This window comes from Notolepis coatsorum (genome assembly GCF_963971535.1).
Source record: "Notolepis coatsorum genome assembly, chromosome: 13".
NCBI classification, from domain to species: Eukaryota; Metazoa; Chordata; class Actinopteri; order Aulopiformes; family Paralepididae; genus Notolepis; species Notolepis coatsorum.
Window position 1 is genome coordinate 37,404,493 of NC_140177.1, and position 19,349 is coordinate 37,423,841.

Consider the following 19,349-nt stretch of genomic DNA (forward strand, 5'->3'; position numbering starts at 1 on the left):
TCTGTCTGTCTGTCTGTCTGTCTGTCTGTCTGTCTGTCTGTCTGTCTGTCTGTCTGTCTGTCTGTCTGTCTGTCTGTCTGTCTGTCTGTGTATGTGTCTGTGTGTGTGTGTGTGTGTGTGTCCGTCTGTGTGTGTGTACTTAAACAACATGTTTTGACATATTGTTTCCTCTGCTTGCGTCTGCAGTGCCTGGTGGTCTGGGAGGGAGACAGGCTGGTCTGCACTCAGAAGGGAGAGAAGGCAAACCGAGGCTGGAAGCACTGGCTGGATGGAGACAGACTCTACCTGGTGAGTTGACACAACAGACTCTACCTGGTGAGTTGACACAACAGACTCTACCTGGTGAGTTGACAGAACAGACTCTATATGGTGAGTTGACAGAACAGACTCTATCTGGTGAGTTGACAGAACAGACTCTACCTGGTGAGTTGACACAACAGACTCTACCTGGTAAGTTAACAGACTCTACCTGGTGAGTTGACAGAACAGACTCTACCTGGTGAGTTGACAGAACAGACTCTACCTGGTGAGTTGACAGAACAGACTCTACCTGGTGAGTTGACAGAACAGACTCTATCTGGTGAGTTGACACAACAACAGACTCTACCTGGTGAGTTGACAGAACAGACTCTATCTGGTGAGTTGACAGAACAGACTCTATCTGGTGAGTTGACACAACAACCGACTCTACCTGGTGAGTTGACAGAACAACAGACTCTATCTGGTGAGTTGACACAACATACTCTATCTGGTGAGTTGACACAACAGACTCTATCTGGTGAGTTGACACAACAGACTCTACCTGGTGAGTTGACAGAACAGACTCTACCTGGTGAGTTGACACAACACTCTACCTGGTGAGTTGACACAACAGACTCTATCTGGTGAGTTGACACAACAGACTCTACCTGGTGAGTTGACAGAACAGACTCTACCTGGTGAGTTGACACAACACTCTACCTGGTGAGTTGACACAACAACAGACTCTACCTGGTGAGTTGACAGAACAGACTCTACCTGGTGAGTTGACAGAACAGACTCTACCTGGTGAGTTGACAGAACAGACTCTACCTGGCGAGTTGACACAACAGACTCTACCTGGTGAGTTGACAGAACAGACTCTATCTGGTGAGTTGACACAACACTCTAGTTGACACAACAACAGACTCTACCTGGTGAGTTGACAGAACAGACTCTATCTGGTGAGTTGACAGAACAACAGACTCTACCTGGTGAGTTGACAGAACAGACTCTATCTGGTGAGTTGACACAACACTCTACCTGGTGGGTTGACAGAACAGACTCTATCTGGTGAGTTGACACAACAACAGACTCTACCTGGTGAGTTGACACAACAACAAACTCTACCTGGTGAGTTGACACAACAACAGACTCTACCTGGTGAGTTGACAGGGCAGAACAGAACAGAACAGAACAGAACAGAACAGAACAGAACAGGGCAGCTCTGGCTGCAATTGTAGCTTACCACCACCGGTATGACTGTGTATGAACGAATAATGGACTCTGTGAAGCGCTCTGGGTGTCATGAAGAGCGCTATATAAATCCAAGTCATTATTATTATTATTATTAGAACAGAACAGAACAGGAAAGAACAGAACAGAACAGAACAGAACAGAACAGAACAGAACAGAACAGAACAGAACAGAACAGAACAGAACAGAACAGAACAGAACAGAACAGAACAGAACAGGAAAGAACAGAACAGAACAGAACAGAACAGAACAGAACAGGAAAGAACAGAACAGAACAGAACAGGAAAGAACAGAACAGAACATATCAGAATAGAACAGATGACAACAGAAGACAACAAAATGAAACATAACAGAATATAATGGAACAGAATAGAACATAACAGAACAGAATAGAACAGAACAGAACAGAACAGAACAGAACAGAACAGGACAGAACATAACATAACAGAATAGAACATAACAGAATAGAATGGAACAGGTCAAAGTAAGAAAGGACTTAAGTATTACAGGGGTGGAGGCCTTATGGCTACAAGTTCACATGCCTTATTTGAAACCATTGCTTATATGCTGTTGCTATAGGCCACCAAGCTCTAGCATTGTATACTTAGACAATATATGTACAATGCTGCAGAATGTAACCGACAGAGATAATGAAATCTGTATATTAGGAGATATGAATATTGATTGGTTTTCCAGAAGTTGTACACTGAAGAAGAAACTGAATGATGCGGCCGCTGTATGTAATTTGTTTCAAATTATTGATGTACCAACAAGAATTAATAATAGTGCAGGATCAGTCTCATCGACCTGTATAGACCATTGTTTTACGAATGCCAGAGAAAAATGTTCAAAAGTTGTATCTGAGCCTGTGGGCTTCAGTGACCACAACATTATTGCGTTAACCTTAAAGATGAAGGTTCCTAAGGTAGGACCAAAAATAATTTATAAAAGAATATATAAGACATTTTCTGAGGATGAGTTTATTAATGATGTAAAAAATTTACTCTGGAATAATGTGCTAGAGACAAGGCATACAGAGGCTGCATTAGAGAAGTTTATGGAATTATTTACAGTTGTCTGTGACAAACATGCTCCTGTAAAGAAGCTCTCCGTCAGAGCAATCAAAACACCCTGGCTGGATCCTGAGTTGAAAAACGGCATGAAATAAAGAGACAGACTGAAAAAAGTAGCTATTGCATTAGAGAATCCAGAAGATTGGAAAGTTTACCGCTCATTGAGAAACAAAATAACCAAAATGAATAGGCAGAAGAAAAAACATTATTATCAAACCAGATTGGAGGAGTGTAAAGGGGACAGTAAGAGACTATGGAAAACATTGAATGAAGCTATGGGTAGAAATTAAATGGGCAAAACGCCATCATTTATTGAGTCAGATGGTATATTCATCACTAAACCATTTGACATTGCAACCCATTTCAACAACTACTTTGTTTCCAAGGTAAACACAATTAGAAATCAAATGTTGCCAATGAGCTGTCAGACTCTGTAATTAAAAAACATATAATGTATGACAAGAAATGCCGATTTAAATTCAGGAGCACAAGTCCAAATGATATTGAAAAGCTCCTCCTAGCACTTAAACCAGATAAACCTTGCGGTGTTGATAATCTGAATGGCAAACTGCTACAAATGTCTGCAAAATTTGTGGCTAAGCCACTATCACATATATTTAATTTATGTTTTGAAGAGAGGGTCTTTCCTCAGCCTTGGAAAATAGCCAAAGTAACTCCACTACCAAATAACTGTAAAGAGCCATTTACAGGTTCAAACAGTAGGCCCATTAGTATTTTACCAGTAATAGGTAAGTTATTAGAAGGAATTGTGTTCAAGCAGATTCAAAAGTATTTCAACGAAAACAACATTAATTCTGATTTCCAGCATGCATACAAAGTAGGATACTCTACAGGAACTGCTTTAACATCTCTTACAGATAGCTGGCTACAGCTGATTGATAGGAAGTTAGTTGTGGGTACAGTGCTCTTGGATTTCAGTGCGGCTTTCGACATCATAGATCATGACCTATTATTATTGAAATTACACACATATGGGTTTGAAGACACTGCCATGGAATGGATGAGAAGCTACTTGTCTAATAGACAACAATGTGTTATATTTAATGGTTCCATGTCAAATATGGTAACACTCCAGTGTGGTATTCCCCAAGGAAATATTCAATTTTAAAAACAATCTTAAATTGTATTTAACACTGTATTTTGTAATTTGTTTTGTTTTTTTGTTTTCTGTTTCTTTGCTTGCATGTAATTTTAGCCATCTTAATTGTTAGTTTCATTGTGTATTGTATGTTGAGTACTGGCTTTTAATAATTAGTAACATTGATGAGCATTCTAAAAGCAATTCTTAAAAATACTCAATTTTAAAAACAATCTTAAATTGTTTTTAACACTGTATTTTGTATTTTGTTTTGTTTTTTTGTTTTCTGTTTCTTTGCTTGCATGTACTTTTAGCCATCTTAATTGTTAGTTTCATTGTGTATTGTATGTTGAGTACTGGCTTTTAATAATTCTGTTTTGCAATAATTGTTTTTGTATGTTTTTTGTGTGGACCCCAGGAAGATTAGCTGGTTGCCATGGCACCAGCTAATGGGGATCCGTAATAAAATCAAATCAAAATCAGAATAGAACATAACAGAATAGAATGGAACAGAATAGAACATAACAGAATAGAATGAAACAGAACATAACAGAATAGAATGGAACAGAACATAACATAACAGAATAAAATGGAACAGAATAGAACATAACAGAATAGAATGGAACAGAATATAACATAACATAATCAAATGGAACAGAATAGAACATAACAGAATAAAATGGAACAGAACATAACAGAATAGAATGGAACAGAATAGAACATAACAGAATAAAATGGAACAGAACATAACAGAATAGAATGGGACATAACAGAATAGAATAAAATGGAACAGAATAGAATGGAAGATAACAGAATAAAATAAAATGGAACAGAATAGAATAGAATGTAATGGAGCAGAACATAATGGAATATAATAGAATGGAACTGAATGGAATAGAATGGAACAGAATAGAATGGAACAGAATAGAATGGAAAAGAATAGAATGGAAAAGAATAGAATGGAACATAATAGAACAGAGCAGTAACACATTGCTGGTGACAGTAATTTGACTTGACATATCAGCATGACATGACATTTACTGCATATAAATATATATCCATAATTTTGTCTGAATATATCTGCATATAACCCCTCTATATACTTACTATACACCTGCATATAACCCATAACTCTGTATGGTAGCATGTATATATGCGTATATATATATATATATATATATATATATATATATATATATATATATATATATATATATATATATATATATATATATATATATATATGCATATATATATATCCACACCTGTCTGTATTTACCTGCTACATATCTGTAGAAACTATATCTATATTCATACATATGTTACTTTACTAGTTATGCTGCTGGACAGTTTGACTACTACCATGCTGTCTTTACACCTGTATCACTGCACATATTATACTACAACTCTGTACATACATTTGATTAGCACTACACTTTAGTACTAATTTGTATATTTTTTACCCAGTGAAATATATTGTATATTGCTGTTGCACTGCTACATTTGCACTCTGGTTGAATGCCAAACTTATTTTTGTTGTACTGTACTTGTGCTGTGTAATGAATACATATTCAGCATTTTGTGCAGGGGGATGGTGCACCCCCTGCTGGCTTTGACTGGTATTTACTTCAGCCAGTGGTTCTCAAGCCTTGTCAAGGACCCCCACGTTGATACAGAGTTGACGTTATGTTCTAATTGAAAAATAAACCAACAGACAGTAATACTTTCCATCAATGTAGCTGCAGCATCCCGCAAACATACTGTTGCTGGTCTGGACTGGTCCTCTGAGCTCCTCTCCGGTCGAGCTGCTGTTGCTGGTCTGGACTGGTCATCTCAGCTCCTCCCCAGTCAAACATACAGTACTGTTGCTGGTCTGGACTGGTCATCTCAGCTCCTCTCCAGTCAAACATACTGTTGCTGGTCTGGACTGGTCCTCTGAGCTCCTCTCCAGTCAAACATACTGTTGCTGGTCTGGTCCTCTGAGCTCCTCTCCAGTCAAACATACTGTTGCTGGTCTGGTCCTCTGAGCTCCTCTCCAGTCAAACATACTGTTGCTGGTCTGGTCCTCTGAGCTCCTCTCCGGTCGAGCTGCTGTGGGATTTAATCATTTTCTTTGGATCAAATGTTTTATTTTCTCTTTTTTTACATGAAACAAGACAAACAATACAGTAACAGTAATAATCAACAATAACTCACAGGACAATAACAGAAATAATAATAACAATAATGACAGTCCGGTAATTAAATCAGAATGAAAATAGACTAAAAGACATCAAAAATAATAAATACAATACATGGACACCCGCTCGCTCCCTTATCCTTCCTCCAAACCGAGTCTAGGGGAAGGACCTTATATGAGGACGTAAGTAAGTGGCGATAAAAGTCAGAGACGAAGCCTCTCGACGTCTCCTTGTCATAAAATAATTTGTGAAACCTGTGGTGCTCAAGTGGAGCATCCCATGGGATGCCGTGAGCCTTCAGAGCTGCTCTTATTTGTAAATAGAAGAAAAAGGAGGATTTGGGGAGGTCAAATTTGTTGGATATATCTTGAAAACAGCGGAGACCAGAGTCATCGAAGATATCCCCCAATGTGTGTATGCCTTTCTTTTCCCAACCAGGGTGTCTGATAGGTTGTTGTCCAATAAGGAGTAAATTGTTATTAAATAGGGGAGAATGCATGTGCCATTTATGGTGATTAGTACACTTTTTGTGTGTCACGCCAAATCCGGATCACATGATAAGAGGGCCAAATCTTAAGTTGCATTGCTTAATTGATATGTTGGTGTATACTATATCCTGCAGTCTATGTGGGGCCACTATCTTCTCCTCTAATGGTCTCCAGGATACCGCTGCTTGAGAATCAAACCAGGTGATCAGTGGTCTTAAAGAGAACGCTTGAAAGTAATATTTGAAGTCTGGAAAGGCTAAACCCCTGTCGGATTTATTTCTCTGTGCACTGGATCTTTTTAATCGTGGGCGTTTGTTGTTCCAAATGAATTTATATGCAGCAGAGTGCAGTTTTTGCCAGTAACCAGCAGGGGGGGGGGGGTAACGGCAACATGGAGCTGATGAAGTTAATTCTGGGCAAAACATTCATCTTAACTATCGACGCTCTGGCCTGTAATGAGTTTTTTTTATTTTGACCACCTGCTGAAATCATCTGTGATCCTGTCTCGCAAGCCGGAGTAATTATACTTCACCGTCTGGCCTATAGTGGGGAATATTTCAACTCCAAGACATTTAAAGTGTTCTACCATGAGTATATTTGCTGGGAGGATGGTAGCCTTCGCAGTCACATTGAGTGGAAGGAAGGCCGATTTTGGCCAGTTGATCTTAAATCCCGATAGACTGCCAAAATCATCTATTACTTTGGTAGGGAGGTGAGGGGTTCTGCATGAGGTAGGGAGGTGGCGGGGTTCTGCATGAACAAGAGTACATCATCTGCATATAAGCTGATGTGATGCTGTGTGCCCTTAATTGAGACCGGTGATATGGTCTGGGATAGGGATGTCCGATATTATCGGCCTACCGATATTATCGGCCGATATCGGCATTAAAATGTGATATCGGAAAATATCGGTATCGGTTTAAAAAAAAATAAAAATCTTTATTTTTTAATTTTTTTTTACATTTCTATAACCTTTATTTACCCAGGCAAGCAAGTAAGAACAAATTCTGATTTTATTTATTGTCAAAAGTATGCATAATGTTGTGTTAATTCCACAACAAGAGATATGTAATGTTAATTATACCTGAAATTATTCCATTTTGGGGGGGGGGGGAACCCTGCATATATTGGTATTGGCTGATATCGGTTGATATCGGTATCGGAAATTAAGAGTTGGACAATATCGGTATATCGGTATTGCTAAAAAAGCCAATATCGAGCATCCCTAGTCTGGGATTGTCTTATGTACTGAGCTAAAGGTTTGAGGGATAGAGCAAATAGTCCGGGACTAAGAGGACAACCCTGTCTGGACGAGCGCAATACAGGGAAGAGTGGCGAGCAGAGTTTACCTGTTAAAATCATGGCAGATGGACCTGTTGTATATAGCACTTTGATCATATGGATGAAACCTTCACCTAACCCCATCCTTCTAAGTACTGCCCATAAATAAGACCACTCCAATCTGTCAAAGGCCTTCATCGCGTCTAAGGATATGACAGCCGTAAGGGTCGCGGCATCCTTGCTGGCATCGATCACATGCAGTAACCGTCTAATATTATCCGTGATCAGGCGGCCTCTTATGAAGCCTGTCTGATCAGGGTGAACTAGAAATGTCATATGCTTTTGAAGTCGGATGGCTAGCACCTTAGCGTACAGCTTGAGATCGGTTCCGAGGAGGCTTAAGGGTCTATGGCTGCCGCATTCGGTGGGGTCCTTATCTTTCTTAAGTAGGACAAATATGAGTGCCATATTGACATCCCTGGAAAAGTTTCCCTCTTTGATTGAGTGTAAAATCATATCAGGTAATAGGGGTCCAAGTACATCCCAGAATGAGAGGTACAGTTCGGGCGGAATACCGTCCCAACCAGGGGCTTTACCAATTTGTAAGTCAGCAATCGCCTCCCTAAGTTCCTCTAGTGTAATAGGTGCATCTAACCGTTTGGCGTCATCCTCTGAGAGTTGTGGTAAGTTAATTTGATCAAGAAATTCCTCCAGCTTATTATGATCGAAGATCACATCTGATTCGTACAGGTTGGAATAAAATGAACGAAAATATTTTTTTGGGGTCGGTGGTAACCTTCTCCTGTTGGTCCTTGATGGCAGGGATATCAGCAAATTGTTCACTGGCCCGTATCTTCATAGCTAGTAGGTGAATAGGTTTAGAGCCATGAAAGTAATAATGTTGTCTTGTTCTGTGCATTTGAAATTCAGATTGTTGTCTTAATATGGAGTTAATCTCCTTTTTCAACATTTTTATTTGAAACTCCAGTCAACTAGAGTAGTTGCGCTGCAAAGAGGAGAAGAACGTGGAGTGAAGCCCTTCCAGTTCTACCAATTTGGAGAGACGTTCCTTACGGAGGTTAGAGGCAAAGAGAGTAGTGTTACTCCTGATAAAACCCTTAACCGAGTTCCATAAAATTCTGGGGTCTTGTACCGATCCAGCATTAAACTGCAGGAATTCAACAAGTTTTTCTTTAAATTGCAGGTTGAATTCCTTGTTCTTCAGCAGTGTCGAGTTAAAGCGCCATCTAGGGGCCCGGGATGTCATTCTACTGAGTGAACCCTTTAGAAATAAATATTTGTGGTCTGACAATGCAGTGGGCACCAATTCAACGTCAAAGCTCAAATAGTCTAGGGGACGCAAAAACATAATCTATTCTAGAAAAGGTTTTGTGTCTTGCTGAGAAAAAGGAAAAATCTCACGCAGTTGGATTGAGCGACCGCCACAAATAAATTACCCCTGTGTCCTTGGACCAGGCCTGTAGGGCCGTGGAGGCCTGTCTCTGGTCATTGGTTGTGGTGTGATTGAATTTATCAATCAAGGGATCCCAGATGGCATTAAAATCCGCACCCACTATAAATGAATACTCAGGGAGATCCAGCATCTCTGCAGTAAGAATAGCATAGAAGTTAGCGTCATAGACATTAGGGGCGTAAGCCGCTACCAGAGCAATTTTCCTGTTAAAGTAATCTATCTTGGCAATAGTAACTCGACCATCTGCATCAGACCATATGTCTAATAGTTTAACATTCAACTTCCGTTTAGCTACTATAGCTACACCACAGGCCTTGGTGCCAAAGGAAGAGGAGCTTATGTTATGATAGACTTTATCCGCCAGCTTTGTATTGTCAGCCATTAAAAGATGCATTTCACTTAAAAGAGCCACATCAACCTGTTGTCTTTTCATCCATGTTAATACGCTTGTGCGTTTATGATGAAAATTAAGACCCCCTGTATTCCAAATCAAGATATTTAAATTAGCCATAGTCTAAACAGGTTGCAGTATGCCTGAGTGTAATTCATCTGGAGTAGCACACCATAATAGATATATATCCATTTGTTAAGGTCCTGTTGAGATCCGAGCGTGAGCATAAAAACAAACAACAGTCGACTGAAAAGAAAAACAAAAAAACACACAATCCCCCATTCCCGCCCCCCTCCCCCCCTTCAAAATACTTGTCCGGTATCCCCTGACCGAGCATATCAACCACAACAACCCTATGTATTTTACCATAGGGTCTAATTCCCTCAAACCTACCATAAGTAGATTATTATCTCAGTGGCTGCTTGCCACACTCCCAACATTTTTTAAATAAAGATGCCTCAAAATGTAGAGTAAATTCACATTAAACCTTATAAGAACATGGATAAGTTTAAACAAGAAGAAGAGAAGATAAAAAAATAAAAAATAAACCTAGAATTGAAACTATTGCAAGAGAAGGGGGGGGGTTAGGGTTATACTACCTATATGTGTATTGCATGCGTGTGCCATATGTCCACCAGGCCAGAGGAGGGCGATGCTCCGCTGTGAAGTCCGTTGTTTCCTGTGATGTCACTATGCTGTCACTATGGATAGAATCATGGCAGTTGAAACTTTCTACATGTGTACTGCATGCGTGTGCAGTGCGTCCACCAGGCCGGAGGAGGGCGATGCTCCTCTGTGAAGTCCGTTGTTTCCTATGATTCGCATAGAGTAGAGGTCACCGAACCCATAGATATATATAGAACACTAGATAGCTTACCTGCGCTGCCGGCCAATGGAGAGCGACGTCGTTGTAGGGCGGCCATCTTGCTCGAGGCAGCTCAGCTACTGATAACATTAATGTCTACTTTTTTACTTAAAGGCCGTTTTTTATTTATTTCTTTTACAAACCACTTGAATCATAGCCACGTTAATAATGCTTGTAATAAACGAAACCGTTTGTAAATCCGTCAATATTTCAATGAGTTTTTTTGTCTGTGCAGCTCACTCACCCTCACTCAAGGCTGACTCGAGCAAGATGACGGCGGTTCAGCGACGCTGGTGACTCCGCCTTAAGCTATCTAGTGTTCTATATATATCTATGACCGAACCTTGCAGCATTGTCATAGTGCAATTAGACCGCCGTGTCAGGAGAGGGTGCTGTGCAACAGTTCGTCTGCCATTTTAGTGTACTAGTAGGTCAACAACAGATGAACAGCAGATGATGACGCTGGCAGTAGATGCGACTATATGCAGTGTGTGTGGCTAGCAGAACGTAGCTGAGACGTTGATGGATCCTTGAGGCCCAATACAAATATGTACACACACACAGAATAAAAAAAACGCTACACGGTCCCACGGAGGTATTAAGCCAAGTCATAACGAGGCGTAAGTGACACGCATAAAAGTCATAGATCATTTAAACAAAGCTAGTGCTTATCTCCCCAGCATATAGTGGATGTAGAAAAATATTATGCAATAGTTATACAAAACAGAACCGACCGACCACCCCTTATGTCAGATGTCGAGAAACATTTAAATAACGCATCTAGGCGATACCCAACGTCACACAGTTAACCATATTTATAAAAACGGCGAAATAGAGATTAATATGACGCCGCACTGCGTATTAGCCATAACGAAGTGCTAACGGCTCAAAAACAGGCTACTATCGCGTACCACGGAATGATGAGGCCGGTGTCATGGCCTCTTCATCCTGGGTATTCAAGAAGGCAACGGCGTCCTCAGGCGAAGGAATCGGTTTTCTCGTGCCATCTTTGGTCGTGATGAAAAGCCTTGCAGGGTACTGAAGAGACGGTTTGAGACCTAGCTTGTAGAGGGGGCCCATGACATCTCTGTAGCGGGAACGCTGCTCCACGACTTCAGGACAGTAGTCTTCAAAGATTTGGACTGGTTTTCCTTCGTATTTCAGCGTTCCCCTCCTCTTCCGTGCCTCCCGAATAATTTTTTCTTTTATTCGATAATGATGTAAACGAGCAATAACTGCTCTAGGCCTGGAGCTAGTTGTTGTTTTGGCACCGGCCCTGTAACACCGGTCCAACTCGGGTGGCGTAGGAAGGATCTCTTTCCCCAGAATATCAGCCAGTATCTTTGCAAAAAAGTCACTGGGTTGGTCGCTATACATGGACTCATCCAGTCCTAATATGCGAATATTGGATCGGCGGCTATGGGACTCGACGTCGGTTAGCTTAGACTTTAGCTTATCATTGCTTTCTTCTAGAGCCGTACATCTAGCCTCTAGCTCGTCCACCCTGCCAGTCCAAGTATTTAAGCCGTCTTCCAGAGAGGTCAGACGCTTGGCATGGTCATTAACCGACGTCCAGAGGCTGTCGAGTTTGGTTTTGAGCGAGGCAGCGGACGCTCTGATTTAGTTGGTTAAGGATTGCCTGAGCTCTTCAATTAGCCCAGCAATGGCGATTATATCAGCGGGAGCGTCGTCCTTCTTGGATTCATTTCTCAGTGTTCTCTTTGCTGCCATTGTGGTTCTTTCAGCCAAAAAAGTTAGTAGGAAATATAAAGGGATGTATACAAAAAGGTTTAACCGAGTTGAAAATATAAAAAGAGGCTTTTAAAACTAAATATAAAAAAATGGAGTAACGACGTGGCAATGAGCGACTACATCATCCTCGACCTGGAACCCGAAACCCTGTGGGATTTAATCTGAAACAACCTGCCATGTCGTCTCTAGAGCCTCCTTTCTCTCCTTCACGCCAAGTTAAATCTACTCTAAATGAAAGTGAATTTTCTATTTTTCTCCCATCCCAATTTCGTATCGCCTATTAAAGGAGCTCCCGTCTATACGGAGCTACTGAGCAGTTTTGATCCCGTAGCTAGACTGGCTGACGCGCCGTTCTACTTCCTGGTCTGATACCAAAACAGTCCTTTGTCCCAATGATACGTGCAGGCAGCTTTACTGGGAAAATGGTATTTATTTCCCCTCACCGTCAAACAGAATGTCTTCATAAACTGATAAAATAATAATGAATACAATAACTAATTACATACAAACATTTCGACCTGTGACCTGCGTCGTGCGTGCGGTCAAAAACCATTGCCCTTTCCGGGTCAAAACTCCTCCTCATACAGGTGTACCTGACACTTAAATAAAAGAAGCGCCACCCCCTGGTCACATAAATCCACTGCACAGTAAATCCATTTTGGCCGTTACACACCGGCCCCTAATTGTTAAGGCAGGCACACATAACAATTCAAAAAATAAATAAACAAAACAAATAAGAGCCAAAACATGTCATGGATTAAGTGCATCTACATTCCATGAACCAAACACAGTTTTGTCACCGGCCTTACAATGGTGCTACTTTTAGTCTGCAATTTCACAGAACGCACCAGACCTTGTTTGTCTGGAAAGACCTCCAGAACCCTGCCAAGTGGCCAGGACCCACGAGGAGCTGAAGAGTCCATGATTACTACAATATCTCCAGCTGCCAAACTCCTTTTCCTCTTGTCCCAGAGAAAGCACAGAAAATCACCGGTTGAATGCCACCGGTTCCTCTCTGAAGCGAGTTAGCACTCCTGGCTCCTCCTCCTTTCCTGGTTATTCGACTTCCTGTTCCTCCTCCTTTCCTGTTTCCTCTTCCTTCATCTACCCCTGTGTTGGTAAAAGCTGGTAGGTCAGGAAGGATTCTGTCTGCTGGAAGATCCGCCATCTTTTGCTCCACTGCACTGTCACTGTAGTGTTTGCAAAAGCTGCATTCAGCGATGATCTTCTTAACAGCTGCATGGGCGTTGGTGATCCAAAATTTCTTTCTCACTTTGGACATTGTGTGAGTCCTTCCACCATGTCTCCAATTCTGGTGTACATGCTTGAGAATGTGCATTGAAACATGCTGGTCCTTGGAGAGAATGAGTGGAGGTTTAGCTTCCTCTGGTGTTGATCCTCTGCTCAATCTTCCTACAACTCTCAAGAGTCCATCTTCAAACGCTGTATCCAGCCTAGTCACTCCCACATTGTTGGGCAGACAGACCTTGTTTCAAACAGTACCTCTCCTCCTGAAGCACTGCTGAACTTTCCAACTTTTCCAGATGGCTTAGGTCTTCTCTGGACACTTCCTTCTCCTTCACAGCTACTTCTTTGAAGTTGTGATTGTCCTGATTGGCCAGCATTTCTTCCCGTCCGCAGACCGAGATCCTGTTCACCGTAGCAGAGGGAAACTCTGACTCCACAACACCACTGTTTCCATTCAGTGGACCATTAACGACCCATCCCAGCACTGTCCTTATAGCATACGGGCTATTCCCGTGACTGTTGATGACCTCCCAAGGTTCCAATATCTTGGGAGTGTTGGTTCCAATCAACAGGTCGACATTTTCTTTTAGGCGTGCGATGTGTACGTTGGACAAATATGACCATTTCGACAGTTCTTCAGGTGTCACCATGTTCTCAGCCGTGACTGGCATTTTCTTCTGTGTGAGAACTTCCGGAAGAACATGAAAGTCATTGCTGTCCAAATCAGCTACCTCCAACCCAGTCAAGGAGTAAGCTGGAACAACTGTCTCTTGCCCCATGGTGCTCAGCAGGAAGGTGGTTCTTCTGCCTGCGATATTCAGCCTCTGCTTTAGATGTTCAGAGCAGAATGTGGCTGAGCTACCAGGGTCTAAGAAGGCGTAGGTTTGTACAATGTTTCCGTTTGCTGCTTTCACATTTACAGGGAGAATGGCTAATACACACCGGTCCTTACCGGCCCCTGTATGTCCACATGTTTGCAGTGAAGTTGGTTGATTATTGGATGGTTCCTTTAACTGTTCTGGAGAAGATGGTTGCCTTTTGATGTGAAGCAGGGTGGGGTGAGTTTGACCACAAACTTTGCATATCAAGCGCCTTTCGCAATCTCTGCTCATGTGACCAACACATAAGCATGTAAAGCAAACTCCCTTTTCCCTCAGAAAGTACATTTTCTCCTTGTGCCCCTTCTCCTGCAGTTGTTTGCACTCCTCAAACGAGTGACTGCGAGCACAGCAAAGGCATCCAGCTCTCCTAGCATTCACTGTACCTGGTGTTGGTGATGTCAGCTCCTTGGCTCTCTCAGATATGTCCATAGATGTTACTGTGGTGGCGACAATGTTTATTTTCACTCTGTTGGGATATGATTCAAACCTGGTGAGCGATGTTGTGCCAACCACACCAGAATTTGGATCCTGTATGTCACCAAACAGAGGGTCAGAAATAATACTGACGCGTCGCTCCACAAACTTGATCATATCCTCGAAGTGAGCTCTTTCCTGGGTATTTTCCATGATGCCATGAGCCGTACTCCTCCATTGCTCCCTCATCTTGAATGGCAATTTTGATATTATGGCCCTCATGTTGACAGGCATGTCCAACTCCTGCATGTACTGAAGCTCCTCCATTGCATTGCAGCAGCCACGCAAGAATAAGGAGTAGGCTTGAAGTGCCTTGACATCCTCCGATTTTATTGTTTGCCATGCCAAGGCCTTTTGCATGTAGGCATTTCCTATTTTGTACTGATTTCCAAAGTGTTCCTTAAGAAGACCCTTTGCCACTGCGTAACCACGCTCAGGAGCCATATGCTGGCAGCTACGCACCAATTATTGTGGCTGTCCTCTTGTGAACTCCTCCAGATAATACAAAGCATCAGCTTCTGTTACCTTTTCCTCCACTCCTTGTTCAAATGCTTTGATGAATGTTCTATATTGGAGAGGGTCACCTTCAAAGGTTGGGATACTTCGTGGTGGCAGAGACCTGGAATGCTGATGATGTACCAGAGCAGCAGTTATTTCATTTAGCCTCTCCATGATGGTAAGCATGTTTGCAGGTTGGTTTGAATTGATTTGAACATTATCAGTTGTTCCCATTCTGCTTTCCTGTTCCTTGTGGTTGTGGTTATATTGGCGGTTAGTAGCAGTGCTATGCCATTGGCCACGTTCCTTTGGTCTCACATTCACAGGCTTGTTTGGTGGTATTGACAATTGTGTCAATTTACTTCATTGTGTTAATGTCCCAGGTTGATATTCTCTTGCAACAGGATTTAAGACCTTGTGGTGTTCCGTTTCAAAATATTTGAAGGTGCACGAGATGAACATTTGTTTTCAGAGGAGTGCAACACAGCCAACCTTGCAGTGGTTGCAGCCAATTCAGTGTCCACCTCCAGTTGTTCCTTTTTTCTCTTCAGCCTTAGTTCCTGCTCCTTCAACTTTAGTTCCTGCTCCTTCAACTGTTGTTCCTGCTCCTCCAAAGCATGTTTTTCTTTTAGAGATTCAGCACGAGCGACAAGTGCAGCTCTATCGGCTTCAGCTAAAACCCTGGCAGATGACCTGCTACTTGTTTTTGAATATTTGCTCACAATGTTTGACACACTGTCATTTGGAGCAATACCATCATCAATTAAATGCAAATCACCTTCAGTTGTTTTACCATCATTGTTTGAAACCCACAGTTTTGCATTTGAAATACACTCATTGTTTGACAACATTTTTGCTTTAAACCAGATGTCTTGTTTTTCCTTTTCATCATGTAGCATATAACCCAACAGATTGTCGTGCATGCATTTCGCCTCATAACACACCTGACTCAAATCTGTAAGAGCATTCTCTACTTTTGCCTTTTCATCATTTAACATGAAACCATGAATTGTATCTCTTATCTTGGCTGCCATGTTAAATCTACGTTTTCTGCTGGCTTCCAATTTGCCACAATGTTCTGCAAGAGCCTTTGCAGTCATTTTAACGACACGTTTCCCAGTGACGTCACCGCTAGCAGCGGAGCGCACTGCGGTCTCCATGGAAACTTTTGACGCCGGTTTGCGCGTCTCCATGATATTAGATAGTCAGTGAGTTAAAACGAGATGGCTGGCGAGTCGCGCAACAAAGTCAATACAAAAAGGTCCACGTGTAAAAGTAAAAGTCAAGTGTCATTCCACTTCAGCAACCATGGATTTATGCTCAACCCCAAGTTATGTGCACGCACAATTTACATGGCCATGCATTTATATAGCGCTATAAACATACCTCCTTGCGTTGGATACCATGCTGTCGCTCGCGGACCAGTACTCGCGGTCCAGTACTGATCCTCAGCCAAACTTCGGGTCAGCACCGGTGTGTTCCTCGTCCACGAACGGCTGCAGGCAGCTCCCCGATGCAGCAGCAAACAGTGGAATCCTCTTCCTCCACAAACGACAACAGCAGCTCCTCGTCTTCCTCCGGTGGAGATTCTCCGACGTCCCAAACGCAGCGAATCTTCCCCAGTCTCAAAACGAGAGTCCAACTGGTGCGTAGGTTTTTGACTAATATTAAAGGAGCTCCCGTCTATACGGAGCTACTGAGCAGTTTTGATCCCGTAGCTAGACTGGCTGACGCGCCGTTCTACTTCCTGGTCTGATACCAAAACAGTCCTTTGTCCCAATGATACATGCAGGCAGCTTTACTGGGGAAATGGTATTTATTTCCCCTCACCGTCAAACAGAATGTCTTCATAAACTGATAAAATAATAATGAATACAATAACTAATTACATACAAACATTTCGACCTGTGACCTGCGTCGTGCGTGCGGTCAAAAACCATTGCCCTTTCCGGGTCAAAACTCCTCCTCATACAGGTGTACCTGACACTTAAATAAAAGAAGCGCCACCCCCTGGTCACATAAATCCACTGCACATTAAATCCATTTTGGCCGTTACATCGCCAATTATCCCCTTCAATTCTCCCCTCCCCTGTCTTGAACGTTGCTAGACTATGCCTCCCACTGGTCGGCTGTAGATAGAAGCCTTGCATCACGTGTCCCCTCCGGTACACGAGGAGGCAGCCTGTCGCATCTTTTCACCAGACAGTGCGGACTCTCAGTGGGTACGCGTGGGAGGCTCACGCTGCCCCCGATACTTCCTGTCTCTGCTGTACAGGCGTCACCCAACCGACCTGTAGGAGTCGCTGTCCACAGCGTCCAATCCCCACCCATCGACTTTCCACCCGCTACCTCTGCCAATTGAGATAGTATGACGACTGGTCCAAGCCGCAGGCAACGCTGACTCGGGGAGTCGAGACCGGAGTCTCTTGCATTGGTGACGAGTGCAATCTTCGCTACGCCACCCAGTCGCCCCTAATGAAAGTGAAACTTAAGCTACTCTGTACTGCGACCTATGAAATAGATCTGCTGTCTGTGCAGACACATTCAGTTTATAATGTTTCACGCTTGATGTTTTACAATTTTGAGTTTTTTATTTGATGAATGTGGGCACTGAAATGTGAAAATGAACTAAATGGGTTTTTATTTCTATATAGAAAAAAGCAGGTGGGCAAGTAACTCTGTGGAGCCTGAACACAGAGGAACACAAACCTAGTTGGTCATCATCACGCTGTCGATGCTTGCGTGACTTGTTTGTAATCCAACCCTTCCTCTAAGCATCTAAGTCTTCTCATGAACCCCCTCCTCCTCTCCATTCTCAGGAACTCACGTGTGAAGATGTCGTTTGCCTGCAGGTGTTTAAGAAGAAAGACTGAAGAGCAGCTGTTTGGAAAAAACGGTGACTGCTGGTTCTTCTGTCCCCGTTTCCGACCTCAGCCTCTTCTCTCAGCAGGGGTTCCCAGGTGACCTCTGACCTCAGACAGTTCTTAGACCCAATCCGGTTGTCAACCCTTTCACTACCACACTACAGAAGGTTAACCTTTCACTGTAGTGTGGTAGTGAAAGGGTTAACCTTCTGTAGTGTGGTTGTGAAAGGGTTAACCCTTTGTCGTGTGGCAGTGAAAGGGTCAACCTTCTGTATTGTCGCAGTGAAAGGGTTAACCCTTTGGTAGTGAAAGGGTTAAGTCGTGACGTAGCGATCTTCCAATAAACAGTTATCTGAAGCCAGGCTTCCTGCGTTGGCTGAGGCTCTGGTCTGGTCAACACACCTCAGTGTCCCTTGTTGTTTCAATAGATCTGAGTCATAACAAACTGTTTGTGGTTTGTGCTCCCAGTACCTCCTCCTGTCTGAAGGAGCGTTTGGCCCCAGACATGAATGTACTGTACTGTACTGTACTGTACTGCCACGCGTGGCGTCAGACTTAACAACCCAATTGAGGCTTTGCACAGAAAGTTTGTGTCATTCTGTTTCTTCCGGCATGGCTGCCTGTAATCATTGGTTTTGAAAGAAAGAGATGTATTTCTATTGTCGGGGTTAACCTATGGAACAATACTGATGTAAATGTATAAGTAATTCGCTTTTCGTTTAAAAAAAAAAAAAACATAAAAAAAAGGGTTTGTAGGCCTATAGCTATTTTTGAGGGTTATTACATGTGAATAATTTTGTTTTGTTTTGGAGGCTTGATTTGATAAGAGTATAGGACAGACATATATTATGCTTCAGCCTGTACCTTTTTAGTCACTGCCAGAATCAAAGACAGTCGACAGACAGACGTTGACAATCTGGAATGATGTATATTGTATTGTGTGTCATGACTGAATAAAGCTACTACAAAAAAACGCCTACTTTCTGTGCAGTAGGACATTGGAAAAGCATTACTGTTCCAATGTGGTGTTTAAAAGAAATACACCTTTCGTACAAAGACGATGTATCGATGCATAGCAAGCATTGTTTCACACATAGCAACTGCTGTCTCTTCCAAGATGGAGAAGAACATTATGTGCAAAGATATTCTACACCCAAAGATAAAAGAGTGGACTAACCTCCATTTCAACTTACAGGCTAGACAAACACATCTCCCAGTGAGCTGTGGTGTTCCACAAGGAAGCATACTAGGACCGCTACTGTTCCTAATTTATGCAAATTACATGTC

At 42.4% G+C, this 19,349-nt stretch overlaps 1 protein-coding gene across 1 annotated transcript in view; it reads left to right on the forward strand.

The window, feature by feature from the left end:
* rbp2b (retinol binding protein 2b, cellular) overlaps nt 1–18,071 on the forward strand; it is a gene marked incomplete at both ends in the record, with an annotated part of 20,197 nt that extends 2,126 nt beyond the window's left edge. Inside the window, 2 exons of the mRNA XM_084327640.1 lie at nt 187–288; nt 18,018–18,071. Of these exons, the coding sequence (XP_084183766.1) occupies nt 187–288; nt 18,018–18,071 (156 nt within the window). The remainder of the gene's footprint in view (nt 1–186; nt 289–18,017) is intronic.
* Between the last annotated feature and the right edge of the window lie 1,278 nt (nt 18,072–19,349).